The 22,515-nt window shown below is 42.6% G+C and overlaps 2 protein-coding genes across 5 annotated transcripts in view; both read right to left on the bottom strand.

The window, feature by feature from the left end:
- Positions 1-16,814, bottom strand: part of epb41l5 (erythrocyte membrane protein band 4.1 like 5) — a 36,644-nt gene extending 19,830 nt beyond the window's left edge. For 3 of the 4 annotated variants that reach the window (XM_086266548.1, XM_086266552.1, XM_086266550.1), the window contains exons 1-11: positions 16,611-16,814; positions 15,198-15,409; positions 5,968-6,072; positions 4,999-5,041; positions 4,696-4,774; positions 4,516-4,560; positions 3,506-3,558; positions 1,020-1,140; positions 627-714; positions 337-425; positions 170-239 (exon numbers count right to left, since the gene is read on the bottom strand). In XM_086266548.1, the coding sequence (XP_086122674.1) occupies positions 170-239; positions 337-425; positions 627-714; positions 1,020-1,140; positions 3,506-3,558; positions 4,516-4,560; positions 4,696-4,774; positions 4,999-5,041; positions 5,968-6,072; positions 15,198-15,377 (873 nt within the window). In that variant the 5' untranslated portion in view covers positions 15,378-15,409; positions 16,611-16,814. The remainder of the gene's footprint in view (positions 1-169; positions 240-336; positions 426-626; positions 715-1,019; positions 1,141-3,505; positions 3,559-4,515; positions 4,561-4,695; positions 4,775-4,998; positions 5,042-5,967; positions 6,073-15,197; positions 15,410-16,610) is intronic. The other variant, XM_086266551.1, reaches the window with a different exon arrangement.
- Positions 16,815-18,715: 1,901 nt separating this feature from the next.
- The window catches only part of ptpn4a (protein tyrosine phosphatase non-receptor type 4a), a 70,975-nt gene continuing 67,175 nt past the window's right edge, over positions 18,716-22,515 (bottom strand). The window contains exon 27 of the mRNA XM_086266547.1: positions 18,716-22,478. Coding sequence (XP_086122673.1) covers positions 22,098-22,478 — 381 coding nt within the window. The 3' untranslated portion in view covers positions 18,716-22,097. The remainder of the gene's footprint in view (positions 22,479-22,515) is intronic.

The raw sequence follows: 22,515 nt of genomic DNA, 5'->3' as shown, positions 1-22,515 counted from the left end.
ATTTTGAATTTAATTTAGTCTTGTAAGCACAGGAGTTAAACTTTTTTTTTTTTTACACCTGGTTTTACTTTGTTTCTATTAACATTAAGAAGATACTGCCCGTCTACTCCGTATTCTCCACGGTCTGCTGCCCGTCATGTGTGCATCGTGTGTGTGCGCTCGTGATCACCTGATCATCATCCTCCACGACCACAAGCGTCAGTTTGCTCTTCTTGAAATCCAGACGAGTGATCTTGGGCCTAAGACAGTCACACAGGAAGGCAGGACAAAATATTATGTCTATAAAGCATGAAAAGAAAAAAAAAAAAAAGTGAATTAGGTCCGAATGAAACGTACCAGAAGAAAAGGCCGATCTTAGTTTGTCCTTCAAACACCAGAACTCCAGTGGGTGTCAGGCCCAGGCTGTACTCGTTACCATCTCGAGCCTGCAGGGCAGAAGTGATGAAAAGACAGGAAGGGAGAAGAAAGAAGACACATCAAAGAGCTCACATTATGATCTTATCATATGCTAATGTTGCGATGCACATTCCTTTCTCTTCCTGTCTTTCATCAAGGGCACTTCCTGTTTGGGATCCTACGTGTGCTTGATGTGTGTGTAAACGGTACAGAAAGACCGTGTCACTTACCTTCACCATATGCATGTCCACCCCGTACATTTCGAGCCACTTTGCTTTATTCAGGTAGTTGATCTCAGCCTGGGCTGGTGTCTGACCTCTGAAAAAGGTGAGGAGGAAACGCATGCATCAGACTACACTCCCCTCCTTCCCTGCCACCGCTTCATGTGCTTTCCCTTTGCCTCCTCATCCCCCAAACCAGCTGTGGACTCATCTGGTTGTTGGGGATCTCTTTAATCGTCGGGTCTTTACCTTCGGTTGTGATTTAAAACAACTTTGTGCGAATTAAATAAAAAAAATGAAAGTGCAGTCCTAAGATGTTTGGCGTATATGGCAGCGTGGCCATTACATGACTTTCTACCTGTGCTCATAAACACACTACCTCAGTAACAACGAAACACTTACCTGCACTCCTTCCATGTGTTATATATAGCCAGCTCCATCTCCTCTGTCTGCTCAGGCATGAAGCGAAACTCTGACACGAGATCCAAATTGTGTTCTAATGGATCACAGTCGCCCAACTCGGCTGCAAACACACAGACGCATCTTTACAGTTAATGATGGAATATCCCCCCCCATTCAGCATTTTACCAAACATTTCAAGTTGCTATACATCAATACAACCATTACATCCCAAATTTTAATAATATGTATGCATGAAGTCCATAGTAACTACATAAAAACATGTTTTTGTAAACGCACATTTCTAGTTACAGAAATTTCAGGTTTATCCATCAAAACTGTAAATGCAAAAAAGTTGCCCAAAATAGTTTCCAGCCACAGGAAATGTATTTTGAGTGTTTTCATAGTTTCATTTTTGAGATACACCAATTTTTATAAACTGCAGGAAAAACAAAATAAATATAATAATAGCATGTTCATCAAAATAAACTATTTCCACCAGTGGAATTAAGCCTCTCAGAAACTATACAAAAAGCCATAAAGTCAAGCATGACTTTCAAAAACACCAGTTAACCTTTGAAAGGCCCTGTAATGGAAAAAAAAAAAAAAAACTTTCCCATGAAAAATGACATCACTTCCAGTTATGGCAGGTAATGGCGGACATGCGATAGTTCGCCCTGATATTTATTCCGACGTAGGGAGTGCTATGAACAGCTGATCGGATCGGCAAAGCGTGTTTGTGGAGTGTGTTTTTGTTGTTGCCAGCACTTTTTACACAATTTTTGGAAAGCCATATGTGGAAGGAAACTGCCACCTGGGACAAGTTGATTGCATGATATGCAAGTGCAACTCCTCTGGTTTCATATGCAAAAGAAATTATAGCGCTAGCTTATGTGGTTGCACTTCTACTGGGAATTAAAAATAGTTACACAAATAAGAGCGTGCACGCTCCGATGGGCTTAGAAGGGATAAAAATAAATCTGTTCTTTATATTTTTCTAGAAAAATAGGAAATGGGTACAACAATTTATAGACTGTGCAAACATACATGGAAACACAGTATTTAAGGCATGAAGAGAGTTTGCACAATTGCTTGATCGCCCACTGAAACCATTTCCGTACATGGATCAGATGAAGCTCCAGATGCATCTCTCAGGTCCTGTGTCCTTAAGAACTTGACTTTCACATACTGTTCACGTCATCTTCTGTTTGCTGCCACGTTTTCAGCAAACAGCTCTCTGGAAATCACATTGACGGTGCAAAAGTACTGTTTTATGCCAGTCTGTGTTATCTTTACCATTTTCTTAACTGAGGAAGAGAATAAATGCCGAGTTTCTGTGGCCGGCTGCTTGTAACAAAGACAATAATCAAATTTAAAATTGGTTCTTTGCTATGTTTCCTCTTATGTGTAGGCACAACACTGAGTTAGGGGTCTTTGAGTGCCTGGATGATTTAGAGGTCAGTTACGCGGCTTAAACAAAAGCATTTCCCTGAAAACGGTCGGGTACAAGGATTGGACTGAAAGAGAGAGGAAAAAGCAGCCATCTTCCAAAGAAAGAGCACTTTGAAAATTACAGGAAAGTCTGGCTCCATGGAAGCAAAACATAAAGAAATGAGGGGTTGCTCGAGACTTCTGAACACTACTGTGTGCATGAATTCCTCAGATTTAACTGGTTTTATACTGAATCACCCACCTAAAAGTCTCCAATGAGGTAACGGGTATTTCCAGCTGCCAGCATAAGAAATAAACCATCACACAGAAAAATTGAGAGAAGGGAAAGAAAGAGTCGTGATTACGGCTTCAGTGTTTGGATACACAGAAGCAGCTCAGGTTTGTGATCTTCATTGTTTAGCTAGTCCAGCTGTGAGCTAAGCCTCGGGATAAAGGGGGAGAAAATATAACTTTAGCCTATCCCTAAACGTGGACCAACAACAGAAATGTGAAAAAGTTGAAGATAAAGCTAGAAAGCTCAGCTGAGGGGCAGGGAGAAGGCAGAAAGGGTGCTGGATTAGGGGGCCACAGAAGAGGATCGAGCACTAATGAGCTGGCATTTACCCACAATGACCATGTGTAAGTGTGAGCACACAAGGGTTGGTGCACGCAAGCCCATTCCATAAATGTCTCCAGCGACTCAGTCTTTGCTCCTCTGCAGCACCTCTGAAATGGCTCATTGCAGGTAAACACTGGACTTATGAAACAGCTACTGCAGGTGTGTGAAGGTAGGAGCTCAGAGTGTAAGTCAAAGACTGCCATGACTGGTTCCAGATACGCATCTGTGATGTGAGAGCCTCGTTGGCACACAACCTCACCAAGAACACCAAGTTAGCATTTGAGGCTACAGCTCTGCAGCCTCGTTTAGTTTGCATGGACTAAAGTTCTCCAGCTGCTGTAAGATCTGGCTGCACTGACTTTCTAAGCCGAATCTCCAGACCAGAACAATCACCAGCTACATAAAACATAAGCTGTGTGTGAAACACTGATGTGCTTACCCTGTAGTGAGAAGGCAGCCAACTCCACCGCTGTGTCAAACGGACATTCGAGCCTAAAAACACAGACGTGCAAAAATGAATCGTAGTGAAACCCATGAAGCTCAAGCCTGCAGGTTCCCTTCCATAAAGAGGAAATCAGAATTCCATATTTTAATCTCTATTTAATGACTGAATGAAGGCATCTACACTCCAATGACCAGCAGGTCAATATACAATCCTGTAAGGCTCTGAAGGTTAGAGGGCAAAGAAAACCAACACAAAGGATTCACATTTAAACACATTAGCCAGAGTTCAACAGTCGAGTGTCTCCTCAGATCTGTGTAAACTATAGAGATTTGTAGACGTTCCCCCCACGCTGCCAACATCTCTCTTACTCAGTGAATTTACTTGTTTGACGAGCTGTTGTTAATAACAAACTCCTCGGTAACCCAACGTTAAGCTTACAAGGTAAAAACTGCAAACCCAACATCGGATCACATCTGAGCAGGACAAGTTCATTTTAACTAGTCAGAGTTTAGAAACTATGACTGAGGACAGTCTGCAGAGCACACTGAGCGTTTTTTTGAAGCAGAAGTAAAAACCTAACGTAGTTTGACCTTTAAATAAATGCAGCTAAGTCCTATGTAAATGTCTCCGTGTCCTTTCAGTAAGCCAAACGTTCCAACTTTCATTCCTGACTGAAAAGCTGTCCACGCCTTGGTAACTAATAAAGCTTCTTACTTAAATTCAAAGGCTACAGTGCAGGATTGTTTAGTTACCAAACAGTTACAGCACAGCTGTATTAACAGCTGTCAGGGAAGTGTTCCCACGTGAATGAGACATGTTGTATAAAAATGCTTTGAGAGCTCGAGCAGAGAGGCTGAAAAATGCTGATCATTTTCTGCTCTGAACAAGCAGAAGAAACCTCAGAATGTAAAGAACAAATATGGGAACAGGCATCATTCTTAACACCTGACAACTTAAAACATGCCAACGCTTAAAAGTGTGCGCAAGAAACAGAAGTTACATACTTGCTACTGAGGAGGTCTTGTTTCAGCTGCAACACAAAAAGATATCTGAAAGAAAGCAGAAGGAAATTATCAGATATTTCACCCTTCTGAGTGGTGCGTGGCAAAACTTCCTTTAAAGTTCACTACAGTGGGATTTTAAAATGAGAGGAAAGAAATGCAGGTGTGGGTGTCTAAGCCCACCTGGTGAGCTCCTCGTGCAGGTTGTTCGGCTCTGAGGAGTAGAACTTGACTCTCATGTGAAGGCAGTAAGGAGGGCCAACTAAATGGAAAAATTTAAAAAAGATATTTATGAAATTTAATAACACAATAGCGTGTAATGTGTGCCTCGTGTTAGTCACATGAACACAGTCGTATTGGCCTCTAACATTTCAAAGAAATCCATTTGTGATGTCGGCTGGAGAATCCCAGCTGGTGAGTTTCTCTTCCAAAAACGTAAACATGCTCTTCACACAGGGATCAATGTGTTTGGGCTGCAATACTCACTTTTCACTTGTTTCTTGATACTTTTTGTGACATCGAGCCAATGCTGAAAGAATACAAAGCAACAACAATTAAATCAACACAGCAAGGTTTAGCAAAACTAACATGAAAGCCAACAGCAACATTACTATACATGCGCCTTTATTGAACATAGAAACAAAGCACTGGTGTGGTCAACTGATACAAAGCGACCACTTGAGTTAATTGGTTAATAAGTGCGCTGTTCTTCGAGGTTTCTTCTTAGAAGTTCAGGCTCTGCGAGGCATGAACTATGTTAGAGAGAGAGGGAGGCGTCTGTGTCCATGTCAGAGACAGAGATAGATAACAGAGGAACAGCACTCTCTCATCTCTCTCCCCCACATTCCTTATTGCAGCCCTCCCTCTCCCAGCGCTCTAAACCTGCCTCCTGTTTGCCTGCCTTTGAGTTTCCCAGTGAAGGAACAGAGTCCCCGAGAGACCGATGACTTCAAACTGTTTGTGTAAGAGGACAGCCCGACTCCCAGAGTGGACCGAGCCTTTAAGCCCTGAAAGTGAAAGTCTGTGTCTCAACCTTTCCTGGGAGAGCAGTAATGTGGGATATGTGGCTAAAACACGACTGTCAGAGACACTTGGTATCATATCAAATAAAAGCATGACACAGAATTATACGGCAGCGACATACAGATAAAGAACAGATATTTAAATTTTTGATATTTACTATAATACAGTCATAAATTAAAATGAACTCCTTACCCAACAAATACAATAAGATGTATATTTCTCCATAACATAAGTGCTAAAAGTTAGAAAAGTAAACAAACAGTGTGTAAACATTTACTTTCTATGCATCAATCCAATATCTGTAATGGGGGAAAAATGTTAACTTTAAGTATTAACAGGAAGTCTGCAGATTTAGTCAGGCATTAAATTTTTTTATTAATAAATAAACAAAAAACAACCAGTACAGAGTCACAAGACACCCTCCATGCTTACTGGAACTTGTGCCGAGTCCATGAAGCGTATTCCAAAGTAGTCTTTCTCAACAATGTCCAGATGGTACATGATCTGTTCAAACAGCTCCTCGCCTTTGGCTTTTTTCTGTAGAGGCAAACACATGAAAGAGAAGACTTCAGTGCTCTTGTTTCAGCACATTAATGAAAGTTAGGGTTGCCTCGGCCTCCAAGAAGTTTATAAATGATAAAACTGATTATTTGATCAGTCTTTGCAATGCCTGCAGCTCTGGAAAATTTTTTATGGGAAATAATATAATTCCCTGGAATACATTCTGACTTGTGTGGAAGAGATTAGAGAAAATGTTAAGCTGTCAGAAGCTGAATAGGTGTTGCCCTCTCTGACGAGGCCGTACCAGTCACTGCCTGCGTTCACGTTGGGACTGGGAAATATCTCAAATATACACCGCTCTCCTCTCAGTCTCACATTTCCATGAGGAGCAGTCACATCTCATGACAGAAGCTTTGTGTGCATCCGAGATCAATCTGCAGCTCCACAGTTCTCATAGTCCTCTAGTGTTCAGGAGTTTAGAATCAGCCTATAAAATCGGTACCAATCGGTCACCACTGCCTGATCGAGCTGGCAGCGTCTGTTCGTCCATAATAAGAAAGTAGGAATTATTTGATCAAACAGGTGCAGTTTCAGCTGTTTACCAGGTTTCACCACCCCCGGTTACTGGAGCACAAGCCTTTTTAGTTAAAACGTTCCCTGGATGCCACAGTACTTTTCCATGTGCCAGGTAACATTGTTTCTAACATACTAGGCCTAGAGTTTCCAATTTATCTCACTTCATGCAACCAAACCAGTTACATGACATTCTTTCTGAGGCTATAACGGCACAACTATGTGCAAAATGTTATTTCCAGAAATGGGTGAAGTGTTTAAGAACTAAGTAAAAAGCTTAAGCAGGATTGCCTCGATCTCTCTCTCTCTCTCACACACACACACACACACACCCCCCCCCCAAGAGAGCTCCTGGGCAGCACAGGGGGCTGGCCCCATGCTAGCTGGCATAGCTGACGAGGCATACCGCACCCCTACAGTACCCTGGGAGAGGGAGCACAAAGGACTCATTGTGTGTGTGTGTGTGTGTGTGTGTGTGTGTGGCATTGTTAGAGTCTTTGCAGTCTTTCTGCCTCCCTGTGAGCACACAGTTCTCCCTCTGAGACGCTCAGATTGTTTAATGACAACAAAAGTCTTTAACCAATATCAACTACTGCAGTACGAGTCCAACCAAGCAGCCGGGGGAGCGATGTGTCCATAAAAAGGAAACAATATCTAAGATGAGTAGAAGGGTTACGGGGTTATTTTAGAAAGAAAAACACGATTCGAGCATTTGCATGCATGTAAATTTAGTCTACTCTTAAATACTCCATTCAAAAAGCATCCATGGGCTTGACCTTTTCTCTGGTGCTACACACAAAAGAAGGTCAGTGTAGGTGATAGGGTGGGGTAACTGGTGGCAGTGGTGTAAACAAAACAGAAGGGAATAAACGTCCAAAAGGGAAGGATCCTTTGGCCTGGGGTGGTCTTACATATAAGAACCAGAGATGGTAAACCTGTGAGGTGTGGATCCTATTCAGGGTGTATTTCCAGCCACTCGGACGTCTCACAAGAATAAAGGAAACCAGGAAGCATTGAGAAGGGACACACAGCATTTCCTAAGTTACTGTATGTCTAAGCTGACACCTGGTGCCAGATGTTTATACCACTGGTTCCCAGTTGATGTGTTAAAACACACTATAGTGATCTGAGATTTTTTTTTTTACTGTGAGTCGAAGGGCACCTCTGTCCACTGAGCCAATCCACACTGCTCAGGTGGTAGAAATGTTAGTCTGCTTTAGCTTAAGTCTGACTTGGGATGCGAATATGTCACCAAGCAAACCAGACCGACACTGAAACACCACCATGAGAGAGATGTAGAGAACTTCAAAGGAGGACTGGGTCTGAACCTAAAGCCACGTTAAGGTGATGCATGGAGGGCATACGCTAGCAGAGAGGAGAAGAAGGGACTAATATGAATACAGGTTTAGCTTTATTTTTGGTTTCCCTTTGTTACACCTTAAGCTCAAAATGTTTAAAAAAAAAAAAAAAAAATCACTGTTTTATACAATGCAAATGAATGTGTGACGCACAGACACTTGACAGCAGGAGCACAGAGAGCCTCTTACAAACAGCTGTGAGTGAAATACAGAGCAGATTAAAATTAGAGATGCAAAGAAGGGATTTTTTGCTAGTTTTCTAATATAAACGTTCATTTACAAGCATCGTAAAATCATACGATTATGAGTGATGAAGCCGTTTACAATCCAGCCCGCTCTTTGTCCAAAGGTCTTCTGTCATTATTATCCTCAGCTGTGAAGTAGGGCTGCTCAATTATAGCAAAATTGGTCAGCTTTAGACTCTACCATAGAGCCTTCACTGTGAGAAGTCTGCAAAGGCAGACCGGGACGAAGAGAGGGCCAGGAGGCAGCGGAGCTGCTGCTTCGATGGCCGGCACAGTATAAATGCAGAGAGCAACAACAGCTAACCAACACTCCTGTCACACAAACCTGAAAGCTGACCGAGTGGTTAAAAGGGCAGCTGCAGGTTCTGTTAATGAGGCCTCTGCAGCAGGGCGGGCAGTTCATTTTCCCCAAGAGTCCACATGACAAACTGGGACTGTTGTGTGCACGTGCATGCTTTGTAAAATTTCAAAGGCTTTTTTAATACAAAGTGCTATTGCTGTCTTGCTTCTTGTTACTTACTTCAGCTACTTCCCTTTTAGTTCTCACTCAGTGAGAGAAATCTGGTCTGTTTTGGGCTTTAAGTGCATGAAAGTCAGGTTCAGTGCGGTCACTGGGAGAGTTTGTGTATCTGGGTTTGTTAGACTTCATCATTGAGAATGTGATGATGGTAGATCCAAAGACGGCCAACACTTTCTGAGCACGTGTGCTTATGAGTGTAAAGTTCTCCTCTTTGAGAGTAAAAACTCCAAAGTGAAAAACTGTCTGTGATTCAGCCACTTCTTAAGTTAACCATTAAAGTTACAACACCAACAACATGGTTAATTTTTAGCGCTTACACAACACCTCCTGGTGCTAAATTCCCAATTTCAGATCTCGATTCATTTCAGAACTTAAGTTTTACTGAACCATAAAACTCCAGAAACGAATCTTGAACTGTGTAACATGCGTATTATTAACAGTGTCTGAAACGCAGACATCTGGAGGCTGAAAGCTGAAGCGTTTGCTCCTAAACCTCGCTCTGCTTCACTCTGTGCGCTCACACTGTTGGTATGAAATATAATGAAAGTCCAGCTCCCTGTGCTGCTGGCAGCGTAGGAGAAACAGTTCAAACAGCATAGAACAACAAAGGAAAACAACAGCCTCTCCAAACCATCAAGGCTTCCCAAAGCGACAGGAAACAAGTTTTCTTTAAGTTCTTTTAACTAAACATTGTGCCAACACTTCCCAGTAGGGCTCTGCTGCAAGGCGGGAAAATTCTCTTTCATCTTGATCTCGTCAAATTAAAACTGATAAATAAACTCTGCATGCATTCACACACACACACACACACACACACACACACACACACACACACACACACACACACACACACACACACACAGCTTCTGGCAAATACAAAAAGGTCCTCTCTGAACATCACAACGTTTTAATTGTGCTTCCGTAACCCCTTAAAATACACTTTTGTATTCTTAGTAACTTTCATTATTATTCAGTTTTTCATACACAGTACATTGGGCATCCCCCAACGAGGCTTTAGTCAGAGTCAAAATAAAATTACCAGCACTGTAATGAAATTATTTTTAATTTTATTGGGGAGTAATGAGCTCCAACGTAGCGGATATTTGTGTGATCCAAATGATCAAAAATCACAGGACTCGAGTTCAGTCACAGAAGGTAACACAGACTGTGTCTCAAACTGATTAATTGGAAAATCCCTGTTATTCCAAATCTTTACTAATCTTTCTGATGACTACACTTAGAAAAACTGCATAACTTTGTAGTGACAAACCCACCGGTGAGACACAGCTTATTATGAGGTTATCAGAAAGACCCCCAGTTTCAGCAGCACCTCAGCGTCTGTCAACAGGTACTGCTCTACACTAGGCAGGCTTTAAAGTAGTGAAGGGCAGGACCACTGACAGAGCACAGAGGGGAGACGTCTATGACATCTAATTAAAGCAGGATGAGATATGAAGCAGACACGAAAGAAAAGACTGCTGGGACTAACACACTGATAGCCTGCGTCTGTGCTTGCTTTGTAAACAAATGTTCCAACTTCAATGATAAAAATTGATGATTAAAAAAAAAAAATTGACTCTGAAAATTAATCATCAGCAGATCTGTGTCACGAGTACCACAGAAGGCTAAGCTGGATTGCTAGCAAAGCTGCCAGAGTCATCCACTACAGCTGTGACCAGACGTTTACAGAGGCTACAATCATTTCTTTTAACTGTTCATTCTCTGGGTGAAATTATTGTACAGCATACATCTTAAATAAACAATAATGTATATTAATAAGCAGTGCTGAACTTTCTACAGTGTTTTTAAGTTGATGAGAAGTTAATATTGTGACTGACGACAACTGGCAGCTTCTCTTTGTCAACATAATGAAGAGGATTTGTTTGACAGCACTTACTGGACTGACCAATCCGATGAGTGTGGTCATTAGATTGACCTTGGACCTTCCCGAACAACAGGAAAGTCTAAGGAACTCTAAGGCTACGTTCACACTGCAGGCGAAAGCGCTTCAAATCCAACTTTTCTGACCCATATCCGATCATGCTATGACAGTTTGAACGGCATAAATCCGGTATTTTCAAATCCGATCTGGGCCACTTTCGTATGTGGTCCTGAATCCGATACATATCTGATGTTTTATAAAGCGGCTGCTGTTTGATGGTCAGGTCGCATTAAATCCGTCTTTTACGTCACTGACACAAGACAGACGCCAACTATCAGCGCCGGAGAAGGCATCGTGAACGCTTCCTGTCCATCCAGTGAAACTGTTGAGAAGACGACGTTGGAGAAACGTAGAGCTGGGCGATAGAACGATAACGATATGTATCGCGATATAACTTTTACTCGATAGAGAAATTAAGCTATCGCGATAGACCTCGCCGCTCTTGTCCTCTTAAAAAAAAAAAAATAAATAAAAAATCAGCCAATCCAAATTAAGTAGCGCAGAGCCGAACCAATCACAGCCGCACCGTCACGTCGCGTGACTTGTTACATACAGCACAAGTGCCAAGCCGCACGTGTGTTTGTTTGGGAAGCAGCCAGCGCGTAATGGAGGAAATGAGTGTGCCGACTAGAAAAATCAACCGAGCGTGACCGAAGAGAAAACAGATGATGGTTCCAACGCCGGAGAGATTGTCGAACGGAAGAGCCATAGAAGTTCCGTAGTGTGAAGGTATTTCGGCTATTTCAAGTCTGACAAAAAACAGAGTAGCGTGCACTGTAAATTGTGCCGAAAGCAAGTCTGGAAATACAATAAACTGGTGCATGCGTCACACTGTGCGCCACGTTATTGTTTCGGTGAAATGAATTTCTACAATACTGTTAATTCTACTCTCTGCAGTGTTTAAATGCTTACATATACACACAGTTACTGTCCCTCCACACATACGACTCGGTTCTGCTTCTATGCCCCAGCTTTGTTTACTTTTTCCCACCGAGGCTTCTAGACTTCTGATTGGCCAACATTTCTGCACGGTTAGGAATCTAGCGCCACCTGCTGCTTTGGCATGTTCATAGCAGCGTTTTCCTTCATTTCTGCCTTTATGTGTGGACGGGATTATTTTTTACAACGAAAACGGAAAATCTCCGTTTTCAAAAATACCCGTGTACATGTGGACGTAGTCTCAGTCTCTGACTGGAAGCGCTAATTCGTCATTCGGCTTTTGTCAGACTAAAGTAACTGTTAAAACTGTTTGAAAAGCTCAGCTATACAACAAGGAGAGATTGAGAATTTCCTTTTAGTTCTCAGTTTATTTGATATTGACAAAAGTTAGTCAGTTTTGTCTGTTCTTCTGTAAAACAAACTAAGATTTATTTTTAGAATTAATATTTTGTTTCTAAGTGGAATTGACAGTTTAGTCTGTTTCGTTTGTTCTATTTTGAAACTTAAACGCTTTAGCGGCTGCCTTTTGTGTAGTTTGCAATATTTGCCTTTATTTATCTGAAAAAGTCTCATGTTCCTTAAGTACATCTACCCTGTTGAACTTATTATGGGAAATAAATATTTAAATAAAAACAAGCTGCTGATTATTTCACATTTTACTTGTGAGCAACGGCACATTTAAATCTTACAAATATAGTTATTTGGCTGATATCGTGATAGATATCGTTATCGCCTGAAATGAAAAAAACATATCGTGATATGAAAAAATCTCATATCGCCCAGCTCTAGAGAAACGTGAACATTTTCTTTGTACTGTATAATCTGCAGCTATCCTTTGAAGCAGCGCTCCTCTAAAACAGCAACAAGGGTCATTATTAGGCCAAATGTAAATAACAAAATAACTTTATAACTTAAAGCAAAATTGGGAAACGTAAAGTCCGAAACAAGTCTTTATATTAAGGTGCATCAGTCAAACTGTTGTTCTGGGTCTAAACTGAGCGCGTTGTGTGTGACGTCTTCTTTTGCGCATGCGCCGCTTTGAGCGTTCACACTAGAGCGCGTTTGCTGTCGCATTTTATTTGTAGTGTGAACAAGCAGACAAAAAAATAAAAAAATCTGAATTGAGCATCAAGACCTGCAGAGTGAACGTAGCCTAAAATCTAAGGATGAGAATTGTGCATTTACACATTGGGAAGATCCCTTGAAGCCATTTCTGCACAACTGCAGATTCCACGATCATCAGTTCAAACAACTGCACTTAACTACAAGTTTATTTGGATGTGTGACCACAAAGTCTGGAGGAAGACCCAAACAATCACCCTCAGATGACAGGAAAGGGATTAGGATGTTCAAGAAGAACACAGCACGAGTCAAACGCCTTCTGGAGAAAAGTTTGACAGTCAAACAAGACCAAGATTGAGCTGCTTGTTTTGAAAAACAACTATTTCAGCTAACTGGGGACATTATCGTAACTGCAAACTGAAGTTAAACGAGTGAGGAGAGTACTGAGTAAGGCTGTTAACAAGTGTGTGTCTGCTGCTGCCCAATCATTGAGAGTGCGCCAAGATAAGGTGGGAGTGTTTGCAGAAGCTACATACAAGCATATCTTGGGGAGGGGAAAAACAAAGAGTCCCAACATAAAGAAAAAGGTCCTGCTGGAATGCATTTGTAGAAGCTTTCCACACACACCAAACGTCTGAGTTTCTAGATGTATGAATGCAAGCACAGGCTGGAGTAGTAACATTCCTGTAATCATCAATTCCCCAGCAGAAACAAGAGGCCAAGAGAGCGCGTCCAAGCAGATAACATTCCTCTAAGGGACCGAGTAAGAAAACAATGGCACTCTCTCTTCATGTGCACAATACTGAGCTGGTAGGAGGGATTACACGTTAAGGATTTGGCAGGTCAGGCTGAGGACGGGCTCAGATGTGTGACATCACCTGTGAGATATGCTGAGTAAAACACATTCCTGCTCGCAAATGAGAAATTCCTGTAATGAGGTCTGCACTGCTGCTGGCAGCAGGCAGTTTGAGCCACAACATCTACAACGGGGAGAGCGAAATCAGGCAGTAACAGTGAGGAGGATTTCTCCCGAGCACATTTTCCTTGGAATTTATACAAGACAGCTTTCAAGATAAGCTTCTGGCTTCACTGGAGTTTTGGCTCACGGGAGGAAGAACATGAAGTGACAGGAAAATAATAATCACACGAGGGGGAAACTGTCCTAGAAGTGCAATCACTATCACTGTGCAGCAAGGCGCTCGTCTGTGAGGCAATAAAGTGAAACGAATAAAGAGAAAAAAGGGGAGGAGTGAGTTCTGGAGTGGTGACCAGCATGTCATGTGACCGAGCGTGTTCTCCAGAGAGGATCATGGAATTACAGGTGATCAGGAGCACGAGAGCACGCGCTTCATAGGATTAACAGGACTGCTCCACTGACACAGGCACACTGTGGTCACTGGTACACTGCTTTCACTTTCCAGCTCATAACCACATAAGAACACCGTTTATGTCAAGAGCCCATCTGAAGGCAATTAGTCACAAAGAATGATTCACTCAGATGCTATTATTAACAAGGTGTCGATTTCAAGGATGAGCAAGGATCAGGACGCGTCCAAAAACAAGACTCTCTCACATGCGCGCTGGTTAATGGGTCATTCTTTATTTTTGTAACGTGCTATTCAGCCTTGCTAAGTACATTTTTAGAGCGCTGATATCAACCTAAATATCTGTCCTATCACAGACGCACACTTATCTTCAACAGTGTGCAACAACATAGTGACCAGTGTTGTTAGTTCAGGACAGTTTTATTTTGTTCTGTCACATCTGTAAAAGTTGGTTGGTTTTATAACATTGTTTCTAATATTTCTTATGAGTCAATAATCCGAGAAGATCAAAGTTTTATGAATTTCTATACGACTCAATATCAAAATTTAAATATTACTTGACTTAATTAAAAAAATTAATAATAATAGGACCACTTATTTTCAGAGTTCTTTTTTTGGTAAATTTGCTCTTTTCCCCCAGGAAATTTGTCTATTTTCTCTTGTAAGCTGCCAGTTTTCCTCATCCCTGAAGAATAATGCAGAAAAATATACTTTTGGTAATTTAGAAATGGTGTTATATTATAGTTTGTCCAGCAGAGTAGCTCTCAGTCTGTTTTATAATATACTCAGCACTGTATGCAGCACATGTAGCAGAGCAGCAAGTTTTCCTGTATCTGAACAGTTAAGTTGTTAATTACTTTGTAAGGATTTGCATTGGTGCATAATTTTTTTTAAACCATATTTTTATTGATCATAAAGGTCAGAAATAACAGGAACCTGCATGAACAAATCAGGACTCTGTACCTGAACTAGTCCACAAACTGGGAGCCGGTCTGGAGCCCAGAGAAGGCCTGCATATGTTCCCAAAACTTAACATCCACCAGTTTCTGATAGTTTCACAGAAGACTGAGCGCAGAGCGAGCGAAATTCTCTAAGACGTAAAGGCTCTAATGAGGATCATAATTATAAAAGAGAGTGCGATGTGGAGCTGACAGACTTTTCCTGGCACAATGGGAAGTATCTTTAAAAACTCCTTACCGGTAAATCAACACTGACATCTGTCCCATCCAGCAGAGACACACGGCAGGTGATGATAGACGTTGCATCCCCAGCTGCAGGGATGTGCGTTGTGGCCCGCTGGGCTTCTCGTAGCCGGGCTTTCTCTGCATGTTTCCGGATGGAGCGTCGCCCCAGCGTCCTGCGCAGGAAACTTAACATGACGGGGGGAGAGGAAGGGCACCTGTACGCACCTGAAATCAAAGAGTGTATAGATTTTTTTTTTTTAATAATTAAGGTAAAACTGTATTAGTTTTGTGTGCAGTTGGTCTGTAGTCGAGCCATGGCCGTCAGCCTAACCACGGTGGCGTGCCCACTCTCAACCTACGTTCGTACACCTCACCCTATGGCCACAACTTCCAGTAGCTGTTGAAAGAATGAGATGGCAGGTAGAATCAGTGGAAATGAGCTTCCTCTGAACGGTGCTTGGGCTCTCCCGTAGAGATCGGGTGAGGAACTCTGTCACTTCAGGGTTGGGAGGAGCTCAAAGTAGAATGACTGCTCTTCCAACCTGAAAGGAGTCAGCTGAGGTGTTTCAGACATCTGACTAGGATGCCTCCTGAGTGGTTTTTAGCTGTGACTGAACAGGTGTGTCCTCTGGTTAGGGTGTACAGCTGCACAGGTGACACATTTTATGCTAAGCTGTCAAAAATCTGATATTCAAATACAGCTTATGTCACTTTGTATGAAGTTATGCTGCTCATTTAGTCAAGAAAACAGAACTGATAAGGTGGGGCTGTAATTACTGACGGCAGGTAACCGTGTACCTGGTGTCAAACAGATGATTTTCTTTCCATCTAACAGAATCCCCAAATAGATTATAAAGACTGATGGGAGGATTTCATCGATAAGGCTTTTTTTTAATATAACAATAAATCTAGAAAATAAATATGTGCGATGTTATTTGACATCAAGAAGGCAAAGTAACGTTAAACACGACAAAACAAAGTTAGAGTTTACGTTTTAACTTAGTCTGAAACAGCTGCTAACGGTAATCGACCTTAAGTGTGCGTATTTTTAATTATTTTATTTTTTCCTGTGACTTCAGGTCACCCGGTAAACCAAAGTTCCTAAAAAAAAAAAAGTCCGAAACAGACCTAAAATAATTTTAAAAAATCCATTGGATCAACATTAATCAAATTAGCCCTAGCTTTATCGGTAACCTTACCCAGTTAAGGCCCCAAGTACCTGGTGTAAGCAAAAGCAACAGGTGTGCGTTCGTTATACCGCGCGGGCTAACCGTTAGCCACCAACGCGCTTAAGAAGTACGACTCCGACCGGGCAGGCGCGCCCCGCACAGCAAAACGAACGCCGCGTTTAGCGCCCAGAGCCGACGTACACTTGCTCCAGCAGACACTTGTGGATCCGAGGACGTCTGAATGATGGGCTACTTACAAAAACCTCCTCGCGGGAATTCACGGTGAAAGGACGCCCGCCTGCATCGCAGTCGGCTAAACAGAAGCCTCGGACATTTCCGCACTTTGTGACTTCTGGTTTTCTAATCTTCCTTTTCCTTGTTTTATTCCGCCTCGGTGCCTCTGCGGGATAATTTTCTCTCCCAGGTCCCAACAAAAAGTAGGAGGCAAGCGCTCCTCAGGAAGTGACGTCACGACAAATCCCGAAGAAAGGGACTCGATTAGCATTTTTAAAGCGACACACCTTTTCTTTTTTTAAACTTTTCTACTCACTTGGAACGAACGAACAAACAAAAAAAGTCATTAAGCGGTCATTTTCTTTGCAATTTATATTTACGTTATTTCAGTTTCTACTTCATTTATTTATGAGAGAAGAGAAAGGGGCTGCTGAGCTGGTACACGTAAAATCAAATATGTGTAAACGTGTAACTCGCAACAGCTTGCATGCTTTTGGAAAGCTGCAGCGCTTAAGGATTTAACCACTCATTTAATTTTTCTGAACTCGAATTATAAAGTATGGCCACTGTTTAACAGCATCACCCCCTACTGGTTGCTGTAGGAACTGCTGGTTCATTTAAGGGAATTGGTGTGCCCAAACATTATTACTATATCTAGACAGAAAGTAATGAACGCTGTGGAAAAACGGGAAATGACCTTTTTAAGAATAAGAAAACTATCACGAGAAATTACTCTGGAAGTAAATAGGTTTAACTTTCTTGGCCCCTAGACCTAAAGAGGCACTTGGAAAGCAAACATCTCCTCTGAGAAACTGATGCTGTTTCATTTGAAATTAGAGTTTTGTTTCCTGCACATATGAATACAGCTGTGCCTTTAAATTTAGCCCATCTTTGAGGTTTTGTGGCCAGGTACACAGGCAGACTTCTGTCAAAAGGCCTTTAAAATGCTAAAACAATGCCTTATCCTGATTCATTTCTATATTATTGTGATTAAGATCTGAAAAGATTCAGCTGTCTTCAGATTTTTGCACATTAATGTTCAAAGTTTTACAGCTTTGCCACTCAAATCCGATTCCCCTGCACCTTAAAAATGGGTGAATATCACTAAACTAAGTGCATATGCACCATGTGTGCCTTTGAAATTGTGCACATGCACTGCTGCACTGCATCCTAATGCAGCACACTGACCACATGTTTGCATCTGGAACCCAAACAGATTTTTATACCCCAGAAAACTGAGTGACAGAAGTGGATTGGTGGCAGCGAGAGTGAAAGAGAAAGCAGCGAGATCGGCAGTGATGCAGGCGAGGAGGCAAAGATGAAGATGCTAAGACCTTCTGTTGGATAAGAAATGAGTACAGATGGTCAGGGCACGTGCAGAGGAGGGACAGTGGATATGTTGGACAAAGGATGATGAAGATGGAGCTGCCAGGCAGGAGGAAGAGAGAAAGACCTCAGAGAAGATTTGTGGATGTAGTGAAAGAGGACATGCAGAGGGTTGGTGTGACAGAGGAGGATGCTGGGATAGGAGGAGATGGAGGCAGGTGCTATACCCCAGAAAGTCTATCTATATTAACACTGTGTGCATTTGGGGTCCAACATCATTTTCTCCAGCTACAACTAACAGCATCAGCACTGTGTCTCCCTTGTGTGACTGATGGCTTCACTCTACGCTTAAAACGGCACCAAATAATTCTAGTCGAGATCTTCAGCCTCCAGTCGCTCTAACGTTGCCCAACCTCACTTTTACAGTGTGGAAAAGCAAGGTGATCCGAAGCCACGTCTCCATGCTTTGACAGACAAGCTTTAATTGTTCATAATCAAGCTTATAGACATGTCCAAAGCACTGTAAAAACCAAGATACCAGAGAGGAACAAGCAACTGAGGACAAAGGATTTTATGACACAGGTAGAAGTTAACCAAGGGTATAATACGGTAAAACATTTCTCATGACGTTGTGGTTCATTATATATAACACTCGCTGTTATAGATTACCTTTCAAATAAAATGAGAAAGAAAAAAAAAGTTGGAAAGGGCATTGTTGAAATACACACCATTTGTGTCACATTTGAATCATCCAAAGGAGAGAAAAAAATAAAAATAGAAACAAAATCTTTCTGCTCACAAATGATTTTCCCTTTTATTTTAAAGTTTTTTTTTCATATACAACATTATATTTACATGTTCTAGTACTATTTACACAAAATTAGCAAGTGGCACTGTGTAGTTAGTTCTTTTTTATTCTTGATCCCTACAGGTGTCTTATTTTCAAACAAAATTTAAAAAAGATAAATTAAAAAGAAGAACATCTGAACAATGCTTTATGCCTCATCTTTCTCTCTCAGTAGGACTACCCGCCAATCAGCCTTCTACAAAGTGCTGTCTCTTCTTCGTTATCTTTACAAAAATACACCCCGAGCCCTCCCCGCGCCCCTCCACACTACTTCAGCTCAGTAACCTTGGATACACAGACAGTACCGATTACGTGTCAACAAAAACACGTCGAACACAGACGGCTCGAATCCTCCGTCATCGACCTCTCACCGCACGTTTTCTCGTCTCATGACGAGTTTTTTGTATTTTTTTTTGGTGGCACTTTTAATTCTGCTGCCAAAAACAAAAGCTTCACTTCTTCCAGAGTGCACACTCACAGATGTGGGCCTGCGGCGCGTTTGTCAATAAAAGCAAAAGTTAAAAAAAATCGCCGGCCCTCCCATGACTAGCCTCAGTTTGTCCTTCTGTGGAAAACAGGCTGTTTGATACTGTACCCACGGTATTCTGCACGGATGTGTCACTCGCCTCCAGGCCGTGCAGAGAGTGGGATCCATGTATAATGATCCAAAAAGAGAGGCAGCTGGGGAAAACAATGAGGAGAGAACTGTGGATGTTGCGTGGGCTCTGCAGAAATGACTGAAGTGTGTTAGGCCAATTTTGGGAGAGGGATGCAACACGGGAGAGATTAAGGAGGAGGAGGGAAGAAAGAAAAGAGTGAAGAGGAAAGCAGTTTCCAGGCTCTTCTTAATCCCACCTCTACAAGGATGATTCAGCTGTTTGAAAAGGAGGCATGAGCACAAAGTGAATTGTTTCACAGGCGAAGATTCAACCAGTTTCTTTTTTAAACCACACTTCAGGAAGGCTCCCTTTCTATTTCTTATTTTGTTTCTTTTGTCTTGTTTTTTCCAGAAACTTGAGATCAGGTTCGAGCAGGTCTGCGGCTTCACGGCTCAACCTTTCATTCCAGTTTACAGGCAAGCAGGCTGAGAGCAGACAGCTGCCAAAGTACATGTTAGAGATGGCTGAGGAACAGAGAGGGAGAGGTAACGGAGGACGAAAACCGAAAACACACATTCGTATTTTTCTCACACACACACACACACACACACACACACACACACACACACACACACAGCGGTATTTGTTTCCAGCAGAATCCGCTGCGAGAGCCGAGATGAAACTCATCGCCACACTCGAGCGCAGCAGCATCACCGGGTTTTACAAATAAAACCGACTACCTGGGTTCTGTGAAATGAAAATACGAAAATTGTTTAGTCTCACCTATAATCTAAACATGTCTTACAAAGATGAGGTATCGTTTAGGGAAAAGAGAACCAACAAAAAGGGAAATATCGGCTGAATGTTGTGTTTGTGCTGCTTCTGTAAACAACTCTCACGCACAGGCTGCTGTCAGACCTCTCACAGCGAGTTTTTCTCAGGTTAACGCTGAATCGCGTGACTGCTCAGAGTAACCACACTTCCACCTGGACTGTCAGCATGTACCCGGGTTTGCTCCGGTCTGGGCTGAAAAAACAAAAAGACTAAACGCGGGGAGATCGATGGAGGGAGCGATTAAAGTTTGCTACTATTGTGCAAACGCTGTGGGGGGTGAAAAACAATACTGATTGCACAAAACTTGTAGCAGCTTTCACCCACAGATGTCTGACCCTCTACCTGTTCCTTTAAACATTAAAGACCTGTGCAAAGAAAGCAAGAACTATCTGAGTTGCATAAAGAAGACCAGTATTTCCAGCCTGAGGAAGCAAGGTCAACATATCCAGGCTTTCTTTCTCCAGGATCTCTGCTTCAGGCGCACATAAAGCATACAGACATATAGTCTGACTCTTCTTTTGCAAAATGAAATGGACCAATTAACTCAAATGACTATATTTGATTAAGAATTTGATGTGGCCAGAGATTAGAGGTGTGAAACGTGAGAGGATACTGCAGGAGACGAGGGAATCACTTTCATTTCGTGGCCAATCGAACATTCCTGAAGAATTTTCTAATCGTCTTCACTTCCCGCAGTGTAATTAAAAAAAACCTTAATCACCAAATGAACACATTCAAATTCATTGCAGCAGAGTTTATGTTGCTGTAGCTTCACATCTGTAACTGGGCTCTACAGGTTGCATATATAAAACATGAATGGCGTTTTCAGGTAGACAGTGAGGAAAATGTGGCGCTTCCTGATGATTTTAAGCCAAAACACTGACATGACCTGCTCGGACCGGGTTCAGCAGAAGGTACCGCCCGGCGGGATCCAGCTCGGTTAAAAGAAACCATCTTTGCCACGATGAAGACTTCAGGCTCCACATTAATCCTAATCCACGGTGCGCCCCTCTGGTCGGAGGGACGCTGTCCGGCTCGAGGACACCGCGGTTTTTAGCGAGAAGCGAATCGATGCAGGAGCGTGAAAGTGAGCGAAAGCGGACGGGAGCTGTGGTGACGAGGATCAAAAACCCCGCCAAACAACGTCCACGTGTGCGTCTGTGGGCTCAAACACACCGCTCACAGAAGGATCGAGTACCAAACTCCCCCCAGCGCCGAACGAGAGGCGAGACGAGAAAGATCAAAGCAAGTACAATAAATTAAATCACTGTTGTTGTTTTTGCCCCCCCAAACCACAAAAATCAAAAGAAATAATGAAGTAGTTCGAAGAAGAGGAATCACACTACTTTACTACCTAAGATTTAATCAGGAAAGCATGAAGCTCTAGACTTGTACAAACAAAACATACAGCGTTTTTTTGTTCAGTGGACAGGGTTTGACACAAACTAAAACACAATAAATACTCTGAGGAACAAAAGATAAGGTTTTTCTCTTTATCTGCTAAAAGGACACTAAAAAAAAAAAAGGCAGGTCCGTCTGGCAGACTCACTCCGAAGGGGACAGGGCAACCCTTTGGGATTTAAAAAAACTAAAATAATAAGAGAGAGAGCGGAGGGGAGGCGTTCCATCCACAGTGGCCGCCCTTCCCCTTCGTACTTATGGCACTACAGCAACTCCCCATCCACGTTTTATCATCTCGTTCATTCTTTGATTCTTCTTTTCGTTACCCTGAACATTAACTCCCCCTAAAGGTACCTGTTCGACACAGCTGGGTTTTTTAACTCATCACGTCCAAAGGTTTTCATGTCAGTTTGTCTGTTCGTTTCATTTTTTGTCAGCTTAAAGTGCAACAGTGCTTTTGTTCTCTCGTCCGGCCTCCTCCCGGTGAGCCCCGCCCACCCACGTCACGGGTTAGCGGGATCGGGGTTCGCGCTGGTCTCGCTCGTCACGCTGGTGGCACTGGCGACGCTCGGCTCCTCCACTTCCTCCTCCTCCTCTTCTTCCTCTTCCTCCCCCTCTTCTGTCACTTCTCCCACATCCAGCACCTCGACTTCGTCGTCATCCTCTCCGTCCAGCTCTTCTTCCAGCATCTCCACCTTGGCCGCCTCCCCTTTCTCTGCCGTCGCCGCCTCGTCTCGCTCCTCTCCCGCTTTCTGCTGCTCTTTCCGCTCCTCCTTCTCGTCAGCCGCCTTCTCTCTCTGCTGGTAGAGGGCCGTCTTCAGCGGCTTGAACAGGTCTTCCTCGTAGACCTTGAGGATGGCCTCGCACACGAAGCGGTACTGGCTCTGAAAAGAAAAGCGGAGGCAGAGTTTAAGCTTTTAA

Source organism: Aulonocara sp. 'chitande type north' Nkhata Bay, linkage group LG16, assembly GCF_057382095.1.
Source record: "Aulonocara sp. 'chitande type north' Nkhata Bay isolate Kocher_YH1m ecotype deep benthic linkage group LG16, A_spYH_male_GT1.1, whole genome shotgun sequence".
In the NCBI taxonomy this organism is placed as follows: domain Eukaryota; kingdom Metazoa; phylum Chordata; class Actinopteri; order Cichliformes; family Cichlidae; genus Aulonocara; species Aulonocara sp. 'chitande type north' Nkhata Bay.
This window is presented reverse-complemented; position numbering and strand designations above follow the sequence as displayed.